This window comes from Mustelus asterias, chromosome 9 (genome assembly GCF_964213995.1).
Source record: "Mustelus asterias chromosome 9, sMusAst1.hap1.1, whole genome shotgun sequence".
In the NCBI taxonomy this organism is placed as follows: Eukaryota; Metazoa; Chordata; class Chondrichthyes; order Carcharhiniformes; family Triakidae; genus Mustelus; species Mustelus asterias.
This window is the reverse complement of record NC_135809.1, coordinates 58,857,212-58,879,813: the sequence shown is the minus strand read 5'-3', so window position 1 is coordinate 58,879,813 and position 22,602 is coordinate 58,857,212. Positions and strand designations below refer to the sequence as shown.

At 48.9% G+C, this 22,602-nt stretch overlaps 1 protein-coding gene across 3 annotated transcripts in view; it reads left to right on the top strand.

Annotated features, from left to right (window-relative positions):
- The window catches only part of hipk2 (homeodomain interacting protein kinase 2), a 289,722-nt gene that overhangs the window by 56,736 nt on the left and 210,384 nt on the right, over window positions 1-22,602 (top strand). For all 3 annotated transcript variants that reach the window (XM_078220251.1, XM_078220250.1, XM_078220249.1), the window contains exon 2: window positions 13,780-14,866. In XM_078220251.1, coding sequence (XP_078076377.1) covers window positions 13,780-14,866 — 1,087 coding nt within the window. The remainder of the gene's footprint in view (window positions 1-13,779; window positions 14,867-22,602) is intronic.

The window sequence follows — 22,602 nt, the reverse complement described above, 5'->3', positions numbered from 1 at the left end:
GTGTTTAGGGTGGAAGCTGGAGAAGTGGAGCATCATGAGGTTATCCGTGGGCTTGCGGTACAGTGAGGTGCTGAGGTGACCGTCCTTAATGGAGATGTGTGTGTCCAAGAATGCAACCGATTCCGGAGAGTAGTCCATGGTGAGTCTGATGGTGGGATGGAACTTGTTGATGTCATCATATAGTTGTTTCAGTGATTGCTCACCATGACTCCAAAGGAAGAAAATGTCATCGATGTATCTAGTGTATAGCATCGGTTGAAGGTCCTGTGCGGTGAAGAAGTCTTGTTCGAACCTGTGCATGAAGATGTTGGCATATTGAGGTGCGAATTTTGTCCCCATGGCTGTTCCGTGTGTCTGGATGAAGAACTGGTTGTTGAAGGTGAAGATATTGTGATCCAGGATGAAGCGGATGAGTTGTAAAATTGCATCTGGAAACTGGCAGTTGACGGCATTGAGTACTGAGGCCGTTGCAGCAATGCCATCATCGTGGGGGATGCTGGTGTAGAGTGCCGAGACATCCATTGTGACGAGGAGTGCTCCTGGTTCAACTGCTCCATGTGTGTTGAGTTTCTGTAGGAAGTCCGTAGTGTCGCGACAAAAGCTGGGGGTTCTTTGTACTATGGGTTTCAAGATGCCCTCGACATAGCCGGAGAGGTTCTCGCACAGGGTTCCGTTTCCCGAAACGATGGGACGGCCGGGTGTGTTTGCCTTGTGTATTTTTGGGAGGCAGTAGAGATCTCCAACGTGTGGAGTACGTGGGATGAGAGCACGGAGGGTGCTCTGAAGGTCCGGATCAAAGGTTTTGATCAGAGTGTTGAGTTGACGGGTGTGTTCTTTGGTCGGATCTGTGGGTAACTGTCTGTAGTGTTCCTCGTTGTTCAGTTGTCGGTACACTTCTTTGCAGTAATCCGTTCTGTTCAGTATGACGATGGCCCCTCCTTTGTCTGCTGGTTTGATGACAATGTTGCGGTTGGTCTTGAGAGCGTGGATGGCGTTGCGTTGTGCTTGGGTGATGTTCGGTGCTGTCTTGTGAGTGCGGCTGATGAATTTGGTGTTGATGCACCTCCTGATGGCTTGGGCATACATGTCAAGTCGAGGGCAGCGGCCTTCCGGAGGAGTCCAATTCGACTCTTTCCTCTTCGGTTGCACTGCGGGTCTCTCTGTCTGCTGTTCCGGTTCATTAGCTGTCTCATTGTGTTCGCTGTTGGCCTCTTGGGGTTTGTGGAAGAACTCCCGCAGCCTCATTCGCCTGATGAATTCCTCTGTGTCCGCTGCGAGGCTGATGGGGTCTATTTTGGTAGTGGGGCAAAAGTTGAGCCCTCGGCTGAGAACTTCGATTTCATCTGGCTGAAGTGTGTAGTCCGATAGGTTGACAATGGACTTTCCTGCAGTGGTACTGTTTTCTACTGTGGTACCGGGGGAGGCTTGGTTGCTGCTGGTGGTGATGCCGAGTTTCTCAAGTTTCCTGTTCTTGGTGTGCATGTAGATGGTGTAGTTCCTTTGTCTCGTCTGCTTGGCAGAGTTTCGCAGCTGGTCTGCGTCCTGAGCGCAAGTTGAGACTATGGATTCGATCTTGGTTTCCAGGCTGCGGCGTTTGCTGTAGAGTTGGTATATGAGGTGTTTGAGGAGGGTGAGAGAGGTGCGACGGCACAGTCTCTCAGCGTAGTCCGTGTTAAAGGTTGACCTGAGTGGGTTCGTGATCCGTAGTCCTTTCGGTATCTTGTCTGCTTTCTTGCATGTTTGTAGAAACTTGATGTCTGTGTCGGCTCCAAGTGGAGAGGATCTCCAAGAAGATCGCGCATATCGACACAGACATCAAGTTTCTACAAACATTTACAAACATGCCATCTACATGCACACCAAGAACAGGAAACTTGAGAAACTCGGCATCACCACCAGCAGCAACCAAGCCTCCCCCGGTACCACAGTAGAAAACAGTACCACTGCAGGAAAGTCCATTGTCAACCTATCGGACTACACACTTCAGCCAGATGAAATCGAAGTTCTCAGCCGAGGGCTCAACTTTTGCCCCACTACCAAAATAGACCCCATCAGCCTCGCAGCGGACACAGAGGAATTCATCAGGCGAATGAGGCTGCGGGAGTTCTTCCACAAACCCCAAGAGGCCAACAGCGAACACAATGAGACAGCTAATGAACCGGAACAGCAGACAGAGAGACCCGCAGTGCAACCGAAGAGGAAAGAGTCGAATTGGACTCCTCCGGAAGGCCGCTGCCCTCGACTTGACATGTATGCCCAAGCCATCAGGAGGTGCATCAACACCAAATTCATCAGCCGCACTCACAAGACAGCACCGAACATCACCCAAGCACAACGCAACGCCATCCACGCTCTCAAGACCAACCGCAACATTGTCATCAAACCAGCAGACAAAGGAGGGGCCATCGTCATACTGAACAGAACGGATTACTGCAAAGAAGTGTACCGACAACTGAACAACGAGGAACACTACAGACAGTTACCCACAGATCCGACCAAAGAACACACCCGTCAACTCAACACTCTGATCAAAACCTTTGATCCGGACCTTCAGAGCACCCTCCGTGCTCTCATCCCACGTACTCCACACGTTGGAGATCTCTACTGCCTCCCAAAAATACACAAGGCAAACACACCCGGCCGTCCCATCGTTTCGGGAAACGGAACCCTGTGCGAGAACCTCTCCGGCTATGTCGAGGGCATCTTGAAACCCATAGTACAAAGAACCCCCAGCTTTTGTCGCGACACTACGGACTTCCTACAGAAACTCAACACACATGGAGCAGTTGAACCAGGAGCACTCCTCGTCACAATGGATGTCTCGGCACTCTACACCAGCATCCCCCACGATGATGGCATTGCTGCAACGGCCTCAGTACTCAATGCCGTCAACTGCCAGTTTCCAGATGCAATTTTACAACTCATCCGCTTCATCCTGGATCACAATATCTTCACCTTCAACAACCAGTTCTTCATCCAGACACACGGAACAGCCATGGGGACAAAATTCGCACCTCAATATGCCAACATCTTCATGCACAGGTTCGAACAAGACTTCTTCACCGCACAGGACCTTCAACCGATGCTATACACTAGATACATCGATGACATTTTCTTCCTTTGGAGTCATGGTGAGCAATCACTGAAACAACTATATGATGACATCAACAAGTTCCATCCCACCATCAGACTCACCATGGACTACTCTCCGGAATCGGTTGCATTCTTGGACACACACATCTCCATTAAGGACGGTCACCTCAGCACCTCACTGTACCGCAAGCCCACGGATAACCTCATGATGCTCCACTTCTCCAGCTTCCACCCTAAACACGTAAAAGAAGCCATCCCCTACGGACAAGCCCTCCGAATACACAGGATCTGCTCGGATGAGGAGGATCGCAACAGACACCTCCAGACGCTGAAAGATGCCCTCATAAGAACAGGATATGGCGCTCGACTCATCGATCAACAGTTCCGACGTGCCACAGCGAAAAACCGCACCAACCTCCTCAGAAGACAAACACGGGACACGGTGGACAGAGTACCCTTCGTCGTCCAATACTTCCCCGGAGCGGAGAAGCTACGGCATCTCCTCCGGAGCCTTCAACATGTCATTGATGAAGACGAACATCTCGCCAAGGCCATCCCCACACCCCCACTTCTTGCCTTCAAACAACCACCCAACCTCAAACAGACCATTGTCCGCAGCAAACTACCCAGCTTTCAGGAGAACAGTGACCACGACACCACACAACCCTGCCACAGCAACCTCTGCAAGACGTGCCGGATCATCAACACGGATGCCATCATCTCACGTGAGAACACCATCTACCAGGTACATGGTACCGACTCTTGCAACTCGGCCAACGTTGTCTACCTGATACGCTGCAAGAAAGGATGTCCCGAGGCATGGTACATTGGGGAAACCATGCAGACGCTACGACAACGGATGAATGAACACCGCTCGACAATCACCAGGCAAGACTGTTCTCTTCCTGTGGGGGAGCACTTCAGCAGTCACGGGCATTCAGCCTTGGATCTTCAGGTAAGCGTTCTCCAAGGCGGCCTTCACGACACACGACAGCGCAGAGTCACTGAGCAGAAACTGATAGCCAAGTTTCGCACACATGAGGACGGTCTAAACCGGGATGTTGGATTTATGTCACATTATCAGTAACCCCCACAGCTTGACTCCTGGACTTGCACAATTTCACAAGCTGTACTGTCTGGAGACAATACACATCTCTTTAACCTGTGTTGAATGCTCCCTCCACCCACATTGTCTGTGCATTTAAGACCTGGCTGGCTGTAGAGATTTGCATTCTAATCAGTATTCTGTAATTTGATTTCTGTGTCTGTGCCCTGTTTGAGAACAGAGACCACTCCATCTGACGAAGGAGCATTGCTCCGAAAGCTTATGGTATTTGCTACCAAATAAACCTGTTGGACTTTAACCTGGTGTTGTGAGACTTCTTACTTCGATCAGATAGCCAGTTACCTATCCAATCGGCCAACTTTCCCTCTATCCCACACCTCCTTACTTTCATCATAAGCCGACCATGGGGGACCTTATCAAACGCCTTACTAAAATCCATGTATATGACACCAACTGCCCTACCTTCATCAACACACTTAGTTACCTCCTCAAAAAATTCAATCAAACTCAATCAATTACATTTTCTTCCTTTGGACTCATGGTGAACAATCACTGAAACAACTATATGATGACATCAACAAGTTCCATCCCACCATCAGACTCACCATGGACTACTCTCCGGAATCAGTTGCATTCTTGGACACACGCATCTCCATTAAGGACGGTCACCTCAGCACCTCACTGTACCGCAAGCCCACGGATAACCTCACAATGCTCCACTTCTCCAGCTTCCACCCTAAACACGTTAAAGAAGCCATCCCCTACGGACAAGCCCTCTGTATACACAGGATCTGCTCAGATGAGGAGGATCGCAACAGACACCTCCAGACGCTGAAAAATGCCCTCATGAGGATATGGCGCTCAATTCATCGATCAACAGTTCCGACGCGCCACAGCGAAAAACCGCGCTGACCTCCTCAGAAGACAAACACGGGACACGGCGGACAGAGTACCCTTCGTCGTTCAGTACTTCCCCAGAGCGGAGAAGCTACGACATCTTCTCCGGAGCCTTCAACATGTAATTGATGAAGACGAACATCTCGCCAAGGCCATCCCCACACCCCCACTTCTTGCCTTCAAACAACCTCAAACAGACCATTGTCCGCAGCAAACTACCCAGCCTTCAGGAGAACAGTGACCACGACACCACACAACCCTGCCACAGCAACCTCTGCAAGTCGTGCCGGATCATCGACACGGATGCCATCATCTCACATGAGAACACCATCCACCAGGTACACGGTACATACTCTTGCAACTCAGCCAACGTTGTCCACCTGATACACTGCAGGAAAGGATGTCCCGAGGCATGGTACATTGGGGAGACCATGCAGACACCATGACAACGGATGAATGAACACCGCTCGACAATCACCAGGCAATAGTGTTCTCTTCCTGTTGGGGAACACTTCAGCGGTCACGGACATTCGGCCTCTGATCTTCGGGTAAGCGTTCTCCAAGGCGGCCTTCACGACACACAACAATGCAGAGTCGCTGAGCAGAGACTGATAGCCAAGTTCCGCACACATGAGGACAGCCTCAACTGGGATCTTGGGTTCATGTCACACTATCTGTAACCCCCACGACTTGCCTGGGCTTGCAAAATCTCACTAACTATCCTGTCTGGAGACAATACACATCTCTTTAACCTGTGCTTAACGCTGTCTCCACTCACATTGTCTGTACCTTTAAGACTTGATTACCTGTGGAGACTCGCATTCCAACCATTATTTTGTAAATTGAGTTTGTGTCTTTATATGCCCTGTTTGTGAACAGAACTCCCACTCACCTGATGAAGGAGCAGCGCTCTGAAAGCTAGTGGCTTTTGCTACCAAATAAACTTGTTGGACTTTAACCTGGTGTTGTGAGACTTCTTACTGTGTTTACCCCAGTCCAACACCGGCATCTCCACATCATGACTATCTCTGTAACCACACACATTACCATGGCCAATCCATCTAAACTACACATCTTTGGACTCTGGGAGAAAACTGGAGGAAACTCACAGGGAGAGTATGCAAACTCCACACAGACAGTCATCCAAGGCCGGAATTGAACCTAGGTCCCTGGCACTGTGAGGCAGCAGCTAACCATTGTGCCGCCGTGTTGGCTACGGAAATCAAATATCAAACAAGGCTAATTAAATTGATTTAAGTTACAGATCAGCCATGATCTTATTGAATGGGGTTGGGCTAATGGGCTCCTCGTGTTCCTGTGTTATATATATATATATTCATGTGGATTGCGTTGTGGAATTATTTTTAGGTGGGGTTTTGGGTGGAATGTTTGCGTGTGGTCACCTTGTATACAAATTTGTAAACAGGGGACCTCCGTTTATTTGGAACCCTAAGGTAAATGAAGAATTCTTTCCCCTCATATCCAGTGTGATCTATCATTACACCCGCCAAATAGAAAGGTTGAAGAAAAAGAGGGCTGACAAAGAAAGCCATGTGATCAGATGTCTCCCAATTACTGCGTTATAGTGCTGTCCCTGCTATTCTAAAAGTAGAGTCACCACTGTCCCAGATGACTATAGGCTGCTCTCCCCTATGAGGGGGAGAGCTGACTGGTGGTGATTTAACCTGAGGATCACCACACCTCAGGTAAGGGGCAAAGTTGAGAAGGCAGGCCTTCATGAATAACCTCAGCCACCACAGGAATTAAACATACGTTGTTGGCATTGCTTTACATCACAAACCAGCCACTTAGCCAACTGAGCTAGCCAACCCCCTACTATTATATCAATGAGTAGGGTCGACAACTCACATACCGCAAGATCCCATAAATGATACAAATGGCGAATGAGCAGTTAACCTTGCTGGTGGTAGTTCAGAGAGGATAGTGGGAAAACTTTCATCTCTTTGGGTCGCATACCTCGTGTATTTGATAAATCTGCATGTGACGTTGTACGGAGTTGCAGTGCAAATATTAAGTGCAATCATTGTATCAGAGATAAGGTGGGAATGAGTAAAGTAGCAGGCATCAAAGTCTAACTATACTGCTGACGTCATTTCCTGGTCACCATCCTAATATCATTCACCAACCTTTTGATTGTTAACCCCTCTGAATCCATGTGCCTGTGGTTGGTAACGCAAAGCGCAATTATGTTCCCTGCTCTCCCCACCGCCCCCATAAACTCTGAGAATCTATGTGACGAAACGGCCCCTCAGATAGTTAGACTGACCTGTATGGTCACCTTTAAGTTTGTTGTTTGGTACTGTTTGTACTATTATCTAAACTCCATAGTTAGGGGCAGCATGGTGGCACAGTAGTTAGCACTGCTGCCTCACATCTTGAGGGACCTGGGTTCGATTCCCAACTTGGATCACTGTCTCTGTGGAGTCTGCACGTTCTCCTCGTGTTTGCGAGAGTTTCCTCCGGGTGCTCCGGTTTCCTCCCACAGTCCGAAAGATGTGCTGGTTAGGTGCATTGGCCATGCTTAATTCTCCCTCAGTGTACCCGAAAGGGACCGGAGTGTGGCGACCAGTGGATTTTCACAGTAGCTTCATTGCAGTGTTAATGTAAGCCTACTTATGACACTAATAAATAATCTTTAAACTTTATACTTTAAAACTTAAGTTAGAGCACTACTGGCAGAACTTGAATAGTGAACATTGCTATCCAGCCTGGTGCATTTACCTTTATTTCCCTACTGTTTTGCATTGGGAAGAAGTCGAAATCTGGAACTCTCTCCCCAAAAGATTGTGGATGCTAGAGTGTCAAGGCTGAGATATGGTAGATGAATTTTTGTTGATAAGTGTTTCGGGAAACAGGGAACTCTGGTAGGTTAATGGAGTTGAGTTCAAGATCAGCCATGATTAAATAGAATGGTGGGTAGTAGAGCAGACCTGAGGGATTAAGTGGCTTCCTCTGGTTCTGACTTGACATTCGTGCCTATTTCCTTTGTCCCTTCAGTAACGATAGATTTAAATAAAGGAATATCTTCACTTTGAAGAACTCAACAGGGAATTGTGTGTGCTGATTATGCCCAATAAACCGAATTATTGTCGGGTGGTAGTCAGTGCTTGTATTACAACCTGATATATCATGTTATCTTTTCTTAATCCACTTCCAAGAGGGTGGATTGGATGAATTGCACTCAGATTGGAATAACTTCCTCTCTGTAAGTCTGGGATGAATGTGAAAGAAGATTGTCCCCTCAGGTGGACATTAACAAGGTGACCTATTATCCTCCAAACCCCTACCCCAAACCTCTGTGTCAAACCCCCTTCCTGAAAAGAATCTTGACAGGTGGTCGCAATATTTAGTGGAAACCATTTGACACCCACAGAGAAACTCTCTGTGGCTGGCTGGTGATCCTGACGGTTTTGTGTTATTGTGTGCCAGGTTTGTCCTTGACCGAGTGCTGTTGAGTGGGCAGAGTTGCAGCAGGGGTAATGTTGATGAACATGCCATGACCAAGATACTCATTTCCAATGCTGCTTCCCAAACTTCACCACCACCTTCTCAAGGGCAGCTAGGGATGGGCACAAATGCAGGCCTTTCAAACACCACTAACGTCCCAGGAAAGAATAATAGAAAATCTTATCAGAGGCATTAGAGAGGTGCTGACCAAACCAAGGCCCATTAAAGCAAGTGGTTCAGCCCTGGGCTTCACCATTCATTGTACCTATTGGGTATCAGCTTTGGCAGAACAATTTACTGACTCATCCACAACCCCAGGGAAGTATTTTACATAGCTGAAGCATGGGGAATAGGAACAAACCCTTCAGTTGCTCAAACCCGCTTTATAATTCATTAAGACCATGGCCGATTCGTACCTCAACTCCATTTCCCTGCCTTTGTTGCACAGCCTTTGATGCACTTATCTATCATTTATCAGTCTCAAAATATTACACTGGCCCCTAGTATACATAGACTTTTGGAGAAGAGAGTTCCAGATTCCCACTACCCTTGTCTGAAAAAGTACTTCCTGACCTTAATATCCTAATTCAAACTTTAAGATTTTCTCCCCATGTTCTTGATTTCGCTGCCCAGAGGAAATAGTTCATCTGTTAGACAGGTAACCTCAATGTTTCACCCTCCCTGCTCATGGTTCAATGATGCCTGGTGCATTACTGAACCATAGAGACCAGAAGGGCTGAAGTCACATTTCCCAGTCCCCAGTTGTGAGTTCCTGGAGTGCTATGAGGCAGATAAGGGAGAGGAAATGCCAGAGGTGATGCCCTCTGAAGTGGAACAGCATGCCCACGGCCACTGTCAATGGGCTGAAGCAATAAGTGTGACCTCCTTGGGTGAGATTAGGTCTGCTATGGCCATCCTCCACAGAGTCAGGATCTAGAAGAGAAATCTATTGCAGTGTTTGTGCTTTACTGCTGCTGCAGATATATTGAATTATTATGAATGTTGAGTGAAGCAAGATGTAAACAAGTTCTAAATTGAGGCCTGTGTCTCAGAGCTGTTTATTAAGGTGATCCCTGACATAAATAACATGAGCCTGATCTGAAAAAATGTGCTGTTTTTAGACATCAAGACCTTTCAGGATTTGTAGCTCATGCTCCAGGTGTCTTGAGGAATGGGTGTGCATTTTAACCCATCACAGGCCATAGTGGTGCAAAAATATTGTTGGGGATTGCTACATCCTGATTGGCTACAATATTGTTCCTATTGCCGAATGCTACCACTGAGGCCAAGTTTTTAAAAAAGGCTTGCATTTATGTGGTGCCTTTCACCATCACAGGCCTTTCCAAAGTGCTTTACACCTAATGAAGTACTTTTGAAGTATGCTCATTGCAGCCAATTTGCACACAGCAAACTCCCACACATAGCACTGTGATAATGTGTGATGGTGATGTTGTTTGGGGAGTATTTAAAACTCCAGAATTAACCACCTTCTCCTGTTCTGCTTTGAAATAGTGCTGTGTGATCTTTAGCAATGACCTGAGAGCCAGAAAGAGGCTCAGTTTTATGTCCCATCTGAAAAATAGCCTCTCTCACTACTGTACTGAATTGTCAGCCTATACATATAGGCTCATTCTACCCAATTTCCCTTCACAGGATAACCCAGGAACCAATCCAGTTTCACTCCTAATGCGAGTATATCCGTTCTCATATGCAGAAGCTATTCATCTTGTTTGGGCAGGGGTGGGGACAGTGGTTTGGGAGAGTCGAAAACAAAGGGGAATAACCTGAAAATTAGAGCCAGGAATGAAATGAGGAAGCACTTTTTCACTAAACTCCATCCAATACATCAGCTGTGTGTGGTCTCACCAGAGCTCTATATAATTGTAGCAAGGCTTCTTTACTTTTATAACTCAACGCTCTTGGAATAAAGGCCAATATACCATTTGTTTTCCAACTTGCTTCCTGTAAATCCATATTAATTTTCTGTGATCCATGTACAGGATCACATGTCTCTCTAAATACCAATATTTCCTTGTCTCTAACCTTTTAAAAAGCAGTAAAGCGGTTACTTGCGATGTGCTGCCAGAAGAGAGATACATCTTAAGGTCCAGCGGATTATGATAGTGAAAACATCAGGATCCCCAATTGCCACCAGTCAGCTGTGCTCACTATTGACACTCTCAGACTGTCCTGGCCATCAACCAACCCCAGAGCTCTGATTCTACTAACCATTGGTCCTCAGATTGCACGCTATCTGCCAGAGCTAGACTAGACCCTGGACTCCATTCTCTTTGAGCACACATTAACCTTGGGCTGTTGGACAGACATGGACATTGCCCCAGTTGGTCTGATCCTAGACCTCCTGACTGCCATTTCCTGAATTATCTGAAGTACATATCCTTTCCCTCACCAAGAACACTACCACCTCTGTAACTCCGGCTCTCTCTTCCCCCATGCCAGCTCATCTATTGCTTACCCATGCCTTTCTTACCACCAGACTCCACTATTCCAATGCTTTCCTGACTGGCTTTGCATCCTGCACCAACATAAACTCATCCCAGCCCCTTTCATCATTTCACCTTTGGCTGCCAAGACCTTGAGCTCTAGAATTCACGCCGAAAACCTCTTGCTACCTCTTTTCCCTCTATTAAGATGCTCCTTAAACCAAACTCTTTGACTGAGATTTTGGTCACCAATTCTAATATCTTCTCCTACAGCAGATTTTATTTGGTAACACTCCTGTGAAGCATCTTGGGGCATTTTACTATGTTAAAGGCACTATATAAACATAAGTTGTTTTTTCCCTTTGATTTGCTTTTGGCGATTTTTGTTTTTCTTTTTGATAAGATTCCACATAAACGTTTACTGTATTCTGTAAGATTTCATGGTGCTGGGGATAATATAATAGCATAGTTAGAGGATTGGCTAACTCTGGCTGGCAAAATGAAACTCGTGGATTGCTACAGGGTCAGTCCTGTGAAGTCAACAATTTATGGTCTTCTTGGATGAAGGGATAGAGTGTGTCAGCAGATTTGCTGGCAGTTTAAAAATAGGTACAAAAGCAAGTTGTGAGGAGGACACAAAGACCAGAATTTTTGCTCCCAGGTTGCAACAATTCCTGGTCTGCAAAGTCGACCTGATGGAAAGTGCCCCCGTAGGTTGGATTTTCAGTCTGGGGTCATGGATGAAAATTAGAGTCATGGTGGGCAACTCTGGGTGGATGAAGAGGTGGATTAAGCGGAAGGTCGATATTTGTGCACCAGCAAACTGGGGTAGACGTTTAAAAAAGCAATAAAACATAAAACAGCTCTCCACCCCTCACCTGAGCATTGCCTGGTGGGACTCAAGAACCGCACTCTGGCATGGCAGTCTGTCTCTGCTGCCTTGCTGCAGAGGAAGACATGGGACATTAAAATGCATGAATTACTGACCTCTATTTTCTCTGTGCTCTCTTTCTCAGCCAGTTGAGCTTTTCATTTCTGCTCCTCTCTTCCAAACCATCCAACCAGGCAGCCTCCAGAGGTTATGGCCATTAGTGACAGTTGTCAATGTCCGCCATCTTCCTATCTTGTTTGAAGGTGCCCATGTAGCAGAAGTAAGGACATCCAGGACATCATGTCCCAATGCCCAGTTCACCATACAGAAGGTCTTTGGCTATATGGCCAAATCCATCCAGCCAACTCATGTGGCCAAAATAGTGCAGAAATTGTTGGCTTGGTATGTTCCAGGATGTATGAGTTGGTGACCTTGCCCTGCCAAGAGATGCTGGGGAAATGTCTTGAGACAGCAAAGATGTAAACTGTTAGCCTTTTCTGCTGCCAAGCGTATGAAGTCCAGGTCTCGCCACTGTAGAGGAGTGCACTGGGCTTGCAGCCTTGGTAGATTGGCATTTTGGCGTTCTCAGACAGGTTGCTATTGTTCCATACTTTCAGCTGTAGCTTTTGTAATGCGTTTGGTTCCAGTATCAAGTGACAGATTGCTGGTGATTGTGGAGCCTAGGTATGTGCTATTAACAACCTCCAGCCTCACATTGTCAATGCTGAAAGCTAGGAGTTTGGCAACATGCTGCAGCATCATGTTTGTCTTCCTGATGGTGTAAATGGCAGTCTTGCTAGAACCGTACAGATCATTGGTGAGAACACACCGAGTACTTCCTTAAGTCTCTTACTTAAGGAAGGATATCCTTACATTGGAGACAATTCAGAGGTAAATCACTAGGCTGATTCTTGGGATGAATGGCTGTCTTATGAGGAAAGGTTAAGCAGGTTTGGCCTTTACTCATTGAAGTTTAGAAGAATGGAAGGTGATCTTATTGAAACATATATGACCTTGAGGGGACTTGACAAGGTGGATGCTGAGAGGATGTTTCTCGCCATGGAGGAATCTAGAACTGGGGGGCATAGCTTCAGAATCAAGGGATTAAGACAGTGATGAGGAAGAATTTCTTCTTTCAGAGGATTGTTAATCTTTGGAATTCTCTCCCGTGTAGTGCAGGGTCATTGAACATATTCAAGGCTGCGTTGGAAAGATTTCTGATCTACAGGGAGACAAGGATTAAGGGGGCATGCAGCAAAGTGCATTAAGGTGATATAATTCCAAGTCAGGATAGTGTATGAGGGCTTGGTATTCCCATGCACCTGCTGCCCTTGTCAATCAGGGTGGCAGAGATCAGGGGCTTGGGTCATGTTAGAGGTTTACTGGGTTACTTCAGTATATCCTTTGGTAGGATACTCAGGAGCATGCCCCAGTAAGAGCCACAGCTTTCAGAAGACAAAATTTAAAAATATTAATTAACAAGGAAGAATGATTCACACTAAGAATAAATTCAATTTTTGGCAGTGTTAGCCGTGGCTCTTGTCACTGAACCAGAAAGTTGTAGGTTCAAATCCCACTTCAGAAACGCATGGCAAGGATACTGTCTTTGGGTCGAACATTAAACCAAGTCTGCTCTTTCTGAGGTGGCTGTCAATGATCACACCAAAATATTTCAAAGTAGTGTGAGGAGTTCTGCCATGATATTTATTCCTCAACCATCAGAACTAAAATAGGTTGTGATTGCCACACGTTTATGGGAGCTTGCTGTGCACAAATTGGATTTCATTTTTCCTCTATTATAACATTTCAGAAGTACTTCATTAATTGTGAAATGTTTTGGAACATTCAGAGATGATGAAAAATGCATTAAGAATGCAAGTTTCCCTTTCTTTTTCTGGCTGGTATTATAGCTTTCTATCTTTGTCCCATTGTCTCTGTAGGTATGGCCTCGCAAGTGCAAGTCTTTTCCCCTCACACAATTCAATCAAGTGCCTTCTGCAGTGTGAAGAAATTGAAAGTGGAGCCGGGTTCTAACTGGGATATGACCGGGTATGGTTCACACAGTAAAGTCTATAACCAGAACAAGAGTCCGACCATCACACAGTCAACAATCAGCGCCTCTCTTCAAGTTACCAATCCAACTCTGTCCTACGAACAGACGGTGATTTTTCCAGCCAGTGCCGGCCACATTGTCTTCACAACAGCAAACAGCACATCAGGGGTGGTGGCCGTGTCTGCTCAGGCATTGGGAGGCCTGCAGAATCTGACCCGCCGCAGCACTGTGAGCCTTCTCGACACTTACCAGAAATGTGGTCTGAAGCGGAAGAGTGAGGAACTCGAGAATACCAGCAGTGTGCAGATCATCGAGGAGCATCCGCCAATGCTTCAGAACGCCACCAGTGGCGCCACAGTTGCCACGGCGGCCACTTCCACTGCCACCTCCAAGAACAGTGGGTCGAACAGTGAGGGTGATTACCAGCTCTTGCAGCACGAGGTACTGTGCTCAATGACCAACACATACGAGGTGTTGGAGTTCCTCGGCCGGGGGACATTTGGCCAAGTGGTTAAGTGCTGGAAAAGAGGGACCAATGAGATTGTGGCCATCAAGATTCTGAAGAACCACCCTTCCTATGCACGTCAGGGCCAGATTGAGGTGAGCATCCTTGCTCGACTAAGCACAGAGAGCGCGGATGACTACAATTTTGTCCGGGCCTACGAGTGCTTTCAACACAAGAACCACACTTGCCTTGTCTTCGAAATGCTAGAGCAGAACTTGTATGACTTCCTGAAGCAGAACAAATTCAGTCCCCTGCCCCTCAAGTACATCCGGCCCATCCTGCAGCAGGTAGCTACAGCCCTGATGAAGCTCAAGAGCCTCGGCCTGATTCACGCTGACCTCAAGCCAGAGAACATCATGCTAGTGGACCCGGTCAGGCAGCCATACAGAGTTAAGGTGATAGATTTTGGCTCAGCGAGTCACGTGTCAAAGGCTGTGTGTTCCACTTACTTACAGTCCAGGTATTACAGGTATGTGCAGGCTCCCTTTACCTCATAATTTTCTTGGGCATTGTGTTGAACTGGGTTTGCTGTTTTGTGTTAGCTCAGGGATCACAGAGAACAGTTCAAATCAGACATTGCGAAAAAGCCCCATTGTTATATTTTTATTTTGCTTTGAGTCATTTGATTGTCTCTTTTTCTGAATGCTTTGCAGCTGAGAAGCTGGGCAGGTCTCAATCACTGCCAAAGCCCTTGTAGCCAGGAAAGGCCAGGGCTTGGCTGATGGTGACTTATCTAACTGCCCTCTAACTGCCCCCTTTTCTCAACTTCCACCTCTCAAATTGCCTCCCACCCCCCATCCCCCCCCCCGACCCGCGACCCACCTATCCCCAACATGATGGGAGGCATTCCAACTTCTTCCAATGGATTCAGACCGCGAGGTCAGAATGTGTGAAGAGCAGACTCTAAGCTATGCCTGTGCACTTGCTCTTTGATGCCCCCCACTCAAATAAGAGACGTTTCTAGAATTAGCTTGTGGTTGCCGCTTTCAGGCATAGCTGCTGCTCTTATGTGATGTTGAAACTGAAGTCCAATCTTGCAATAAGTAGTTTATTGTCTCATTAAGTATCAAATTGATTTATTTTGTATGCTGCTTTTGAAACAGCTTCCAGTGTAAATAATGAATCAATCCCAATGCTCTGTGGATTTCAAATTCCCTATTGCACCCAGCTAGGTGGGCAAGTTCACTGTGTAGAAATGTGATGGCCTCCCAGGAGAATTGGTAGCATTTTAAAGTGTGGAATATATTCAGTGTTACTGATGGCAAGATGCTACAGCATAATGCCTGCAGTCACCTGGGATTACTATCAGCGTGGTGGGTCTCTCAAATAACATGCCTCAGCATTCAAGCAGCATTTATGTGACCAAATACACATTGTAAAGGAATATGAAAGACTCATTCGGATGGAGCAAAGGAATGATGCATAAAGCATCTATTTTTTAAATATCATGCCACTGAATTAGTAATCAATTTTTTTCCTCTGGTTTTGTAAGAAGGGAATTATCCAGTCTAGTGAAAGCTTAGCATGCAAGAATGGCAGGAATGCTGTGCATACGGAAACTGATAAGGAAGCAGGACGATTGTTTAATTTTGTTCAGGAGTTCCATTGGGTTTCAAGAATTTCCAGCACAGAACCAGGTCATTCAGCCCTGTTCATGCTCCACATGAGCCTTGTCCTTTCCGACTTCATCTCATCCTTTAAGCCATAGTATAAGACTACACAAGATATTTGGTGCAGGATCAGGCCACTTGGTCTAACCAGTTCATGCCAGTGTTTATGCTCCTCCCGAGCCCCCTCCCATCTTTTCACATCAAAATCGATCATCGTAATCATCCAATCCCTTCTCCCTCATAACCTCTCTAACTCCCCCTTAAATGTGTCACTCCAACCATCCCTGTGGTAGAAAATTCCACAGTCTCATTGTTCTTTGGGTTGAGAAGTTTCTTCTGAATTCCCTATTGGATTTCTTTGTGACCATCTTATATTGATGACCTCCAGTTATGCTCTTCCCCAGAAGGGGAAGATATTCTGGGTTGCAAGCAGTCATGCTTTACATTTACCAACTAAGCCACTCGGGTTTTCCCAGTTTATAATTGAAGCTGTCCATTGGTATAATGTTTCGCTTTTTACATTCCCGTTCTATTTCTTCATAGATCACAATGCTTTCCTTCTTATGCTGACTTGGTGCTCTGTAAAATTCCCCAAATGTAGCTTAATCTTTTTCACATTCAAAATGTTCAGCCAGATTAGTTAATCATGTACAAGATATTTATATTATGAAAGAGATCGGTAAACCCAGAGTATTACTGTATTACTACCATTGAAAGTAGAGCCAGTAAATATGATGAAAATGAGTGAAAGGTTAACTTAAAATATCCTTCTTATAGTTTTCCTTTAAATGCATCTGACTATTTTGTTTTTAAATGTGTTTGTTCATGGCATGTGAGCATCGCTAGCAATGCCAGCATATATTGCCTATCCTGAATTGCCCTTGAGAAGGTGGTGGTGAGCTGCCTTCTTGAACCGCTGCAGTCCATGTGATCTAGGTACACCCACAGTGTTGCTCAGGAGAGGGTTCCAGGATTTTGACCTCGTCACAGTGAAAGTACGGCAACTTAGTGCAAGTGGGTGAGGTCTTGTCATGCAGCTGGTAGTGTCCCTGCTTCTGAGCCAGAAGCTCTGGGTTCAAGTCCCACTTCAGGCTTGATGTCCAAAGAGAGTGTGATCACAGTGCAGCCAAACAGGTTGAGCATCAATCTGCAAATCTGTCCACTACACACGATGGCAGGTGACAAAATTGGGAGAGATTCCAGGTCAGCTATGTGATGGAAATAAATTGGAGCCTCTACCATCACTATTCCATATTGGCTAAGTTGGCTGGTGTGGATCAGATTGATGCCAACAACACCAGGTTCAGTGCCCATTCTGTTTGGGTGGATTTGTGACTGGCCTCTTTGCCCTATCCATAGTGGTGTGGGTCAGACTTGCCTCTCGCAGAAGTAGTACTAAGAGTATGGATAGAATGACAGGAATCAGGCATTCTGACATTGTGGTATTGAGTAATGCAGACCAAGAATTTGGTTATAGTGGAGCCCTGGAAGATATGTTTAAAGCAAGCTAGATAAACAAATGAGGGAGAAGGGAATAGGGGGTTTTGATGATGGATGAGGAGAGATGATTGGAGGCTGAAGTGGAGTATAAATGCTGGCATAGACTGGCTGGGCTTAATGGCCTCTTTCTTGACTGCAAGCTTTATGTGAACTTATGTGAAGATTTGTGGAAGCTGCGCAAAAATAAGTGATGATGTGGAGATGCCGGCGTTGGACTGGGGTAAGCACAGTAAGAAGTCTCACAACACCAGGTTAAAGTCCAACAGGTTTATTTGGTAGCAAATACCATAAGCTTTCGGAGCTTAGTGGGCATGTGGTGGAGGGGTGTAGAATATCGAGTGTCAGGATTTGGCCATTCCAGCATATGGTGGGAATATAGAGAGATTTGAACAGCAGACTGGATTATGGGTGAGACTGGGAATGTAGAGGTAGTGAAACATTCGGCACAGAGCACAGCACAGAAAGCAATCAGAGGACACAGGCTGCATGGGGCTGACTGGTTACACGGAATGGTCTGGAAAATCTATTGACTGTCGTCAACAGCTGTCCCATTTCATGAAGGCAAGCTTATTCCAAAGAGAATTATATTACGATGAGGATTTATAGTGCCCATAACAGACTCTGTTCATGAGCTGTGCTCATGGATGTATTTTTTGTGCTTGTCCCTCTATTTCTCCCATCCAACAACTCACTATTCCTTTCCCTTTCCCCCATCCCTCTCTAATCTCTCCCACCTTTCTCTCCCATTCTCTCTCCCATCTTTCTCTCCCATTCTCTCTCCTCTCTTTCTGTCTTTGTTTCCCTCTCTCTTTCTTTGTCTCAACCCCAACTCTCTCAAGCCCCACACAGGCCCCTCTCTATCTCTCTTCCCCCCACTGTTCCCCTCCCTCTCAGCCGTCCCCCTCCCTCTCATCTGTCCCCCTCCCTCTCGGCCGTCCCCCTCCCCCTCGCCCGTCCCGCTCCCTCTCGCCCGTCCCGCTCCCTCTCGCCCGTCCCCCTCTCGCCCGTCTCCCTCCCTCTCGTCCGTCACCGTCCCTCTCGCCCGTCCCCCTCCGTCTCGCTCATCCCCCTCCCTCTCGCCTGTCCTCCTCCCTCTCGCCCGTCCCCCTCCCTCTCGCCCGTCCCCCTCCCTCTCGCCCGTCTCCCTCCCTCTCGCCCGTCCCCCTCCCTCTCGCCCATCCCCCTCCCTCTCGCCCGTCCCCCTCCCTCTCGCCTGTCCTCCTCCCTCTCGCCCGTCCCCTTCCCTCTCGCCCGTCCCCCTCCCTCTCGCCCGTCTCCCTCCCTCTCGCCCGTCCCCCACCCTCTCGCCCATCCCCCTCCCTTTCGCCCATCCCGCTCCCTTTCGCTTGTCCCGCTCCCACTCGCCCGTCCCGCTCCCTCTCGCCCCTCCCGCTCCCTCTCGCCCATCCCCCTCCCTCTCGCCCGTCCCCCTCCCTCTCGCCTGTCCCGTTTGCTTGCATCCGTCCCCCTCCCTTTCGCCCGTCCCGCTCCCTTTCGCTCGTCCCGCTCCCTCTCGCCCATCCCGCTCCCTCTCGCCCGTCCCGCACCCTCTCGCCCGTCCCGCTCCCTCTCGCCCGTCCCGCTCCCTCTCGCCCGTCCCGCTCCCTCTCGCCCGTCCCGCACCCTCTCGCTCGTCCCGCTCCCTCTCGCCCGTCCCGCTCCCTCTCGCCCATCCCGCTCCCTCTCGCCGTCCCGCTCCCTCTCGCCCGTCCCGCTCCCTCTCGCCCGTCCCGCTCCCTCTCACCCGATCCGCTCCCTCTCGCCCGTCCCCCTCCCTCTCGCCCGTCCCGCTCCCTCTCGCCCGTCCCCCTCCCTCTCGCCCGTCCCCCTCCCTCTCGCCCGTCCCCCTCCCTCTCGCCCGTACCCCTCCCTCGCGCCCGGCCCCCTCCCTCGCCCCCGTCCCCCTCCCTCGCACCCATCCCCCTCCCTCGCGCCCGTCCCCCTCCCTCGCGCCCGTCCCCCTCCCTCGCGCCCGTCCCCCTCCCTCTCGCCCGTCCCGCTCCATCTCGCCCGTCCCCCTCCCTCTCGCCCGTCCCGTTCCCTCTCACCCGTCCCACTCCCTCTCGCCCGTCCCCCTCCCTCCACCTTGCCCAACCCTCCCTCCCTCTCGCTCGACCCCCCTCCCTCTCGCTCAACCCTCCCTCCCTCTCGTTCGACCCTCCCTCCCTCTCGCTCGACCCTCCCTCCCTCCCTCTCGCTCGACCCTCCCTCCCTCCCTCTCACTCGACCCTCCCTCCCTCTCGTTCGACCCTCCCTCCCTCTCGCTCGACCCTCCCTCCCTCCCTCTCGCTCGACCCTCCCTCCCTCTCGTTCGACCCTCCCTCCCTCTCGCTCGACCCTCCCTCCCTCCCTCTCGCTCGACCCTCCCTCCCTCCCTCTCGCTTGACCCTCCGTCCCTCTCGCTCGACCCCCCTCCCTCTCGTTCGACCCTCCCTCCCTCTCGCTCGACCCTCCCTCCCTCCCTCTCGCTCGACCCTCCCTCCCTCCCTCTCGCTCAACCCTCCCTCCCTCTCGTTCGACCCTCCCTCCCTCTCGCTCGACCCTCCCTCCCTCCCTCTCGCTCGACCCTCCCTCCCTCCCTCTCGCTCGACCCTCCGTCCCTCTCGCTCGACCCTCCGTCCCTCTCGCTCGACCCCTCTCGCTCGACCTTCCGTCCCTCTCGCTCGACCCCCCCTCCCTCTCGCTCGACCCCCCTCTCTCTCGCTCGATCCTCGCTCCCTCTCGCTCGACCCTCCCTCCGTCTCGCTCGACCCTCCCTCCGTCTCGCTCGACCCTCCCTCCGTCTCGATCGACCCTCCCTCCCTCTCGCTCGACCCTCCCTCCCTCTCGCTCGACCCTCCCTCTGTCTCGCTCGACACTCCCTCCCTCTCGACCCTCCCTCCCTCCCTCTCGCTCGACCCTCCCCCCTCCTCGCTCGACCCTCCCCCCTCCTCGCTCGACCCTCCCTCCTCCTCGCTAGACCCTCCCTCCTCCTCGCTCGACCCTCCCTCCTCCTTGCTCGACCCTCCCTCCTCCTCGCTCGACCCTCCCTCCTCCTCGCTCGACCTTCCCTCCCTCTCGCTCGACCCTCCCTCTGTCTCGCTTGACCCTCCGTCCCTCTCACTCGACCCTCCCTCCCTCTCGCTCGACCCTCCCTCCCTCCCTCTCGCTCGACCCTCCCCCCTCCTCACTCGACCCTTCCCCCTCCTCGCTCGACCCTCCCCCCTCCTCGCTCGACCCTCCCCCCCTCCTCACTCGACCCTCCCCCTCCTTCTCACTTGACCCTACCTCCTTCTTGCTCGACCCTCCCTACTTCTTGCTCGACCCTCCCTACTTCTTGCTCGACCCTCCCTCCTCCCTTGCTTGTCCCTCCTCTCTCTCTCTTTATCGCTCTCTCTCTCTCTTTCTCTCAACCTTCCCTCCTCCTCTCTCTGTCAACGCTCCCTCCTTCTCTCGCTCTTTCTCTCAACCCTCTCTCCTTCTCTCTCTCTCTTTCTCTCTCTCTCAAAACCCTCCCTCCTTCTCCCTCTATCACCCCTCCCTCCTTATCTCTCAACACTCTCCTCCTGCACTTTCCCTCTGGTAAGTTTTGCATCCCATACCATCTACTACTCACAATTATACCTCTCTACTCCCTGCACTCTCCACTCCACTCTCTGCACTGTTCCCTTTGCACACTATTCCCTCTGTGCACTCCTCCCTCCTCCCTGTTCTCCCCTCCCTATTCTCAACATCTCGATATACAAAGCCCAAGACTCCTTATGTTTTGCTAACTGCTCTCTTATTTTGTCCTGTCACCTTCAAAGGTCTTTGTGGTCATTCTGTCCATGTATGTTTTTTAGAATTGTGCAATTAAATCTATAGGTGGTCTTGTGGCACAGTGGGTAGCATCCTTGCCTTTGAGCCAGACCTCTGGGTTAGGATCCCATCCCAGGATTTGTGGCCAAGGAAAGTATGTTCATAACATGACCAAACAGGTTGAACACCAACTTGTAAATCCTTCCAAACACGCCAATGGCTGGTGATAAGAGCAGGAGAGACCCCTGGTCAGCCATGTTTGATGTAGAGTGGCACCCCCTCAAGATATATGTCCTTGGTGACAGGCTCGCAACCTTTTCCAGGAAAAGCTTCGCTATGGGAACTGACGAAAGTTTGTTCTGCGCACCATTAGGTGCGGGAGGAGAAACAACAACATTAAATCTCTATTGCCTCTCCCTATACCCTCTGCCAAAATGTACCACTTCACATGTTGCTATGTTAAATTCTATCCGCCACTTGCTAGTCCATTCTGCTAACCCTTTTGTGTGTCCTATTCCAGTTAATTTGTATCACTGTTTGCCATACTTCCAAGTCTGGAATTATTATGAAACTTCAAAATTTTTTTCTGTATTCCAAAATCCATATCGTTTATATGTTCAAAAAAGAGCAGTGGCCTTGGCACTGGGGAATGCCACTGTCTACTGTCCTCCAGTCTGAAAAATAGCTGTTTACCACAACTCAATGCTTTCTTGCCTTCAGCCAATATTTATTTATCCAAGCTAACACTGACCTTCCTATTCAATGAATTCTGTTAACAAGCCTTTTATGTGGTACTTTGTCAAATGCTTTATTAAAATCCATACAGACAACATCCATTACATTCCCATTATCAACCTTCTCTGATGCTACCTCAAACAATTCAATTAAATTAGTCGAGCACAATCTGCCTTTTGCAAATCTGTGCCTGCTCTCCTTAATTAATTCAAACCTCTGAGTATCTGTTGATTTTTTCCCCTCATTAAAAAGCATCATATAAATAGAAGTTGTTGTTGTTTTTGTGTGTGTCCCTCTCTCTGTACAGATTGTATTTTGCGGCCAATGGAAAATCTGATCTCCCTGTTTCTGTCTTTGTTGTAGTTTACTTATTAAAAATTGGCCTGAGTCTTTTGAGTACTGCTGCTATGCCACCATCTAATCCACCTGGATTGCAGAAATAGGTGCAGTAACTAATCCATCATCTTTAGATTGAACTTGGTGAATTTATTTTTTAGTTACTGCACCTATTTCTGCAATCCAGGTGGATTAGATGGTGGCATAGCAGCAGTACTCAAAAGACTCAGGCTAATGTTCTGGGGAC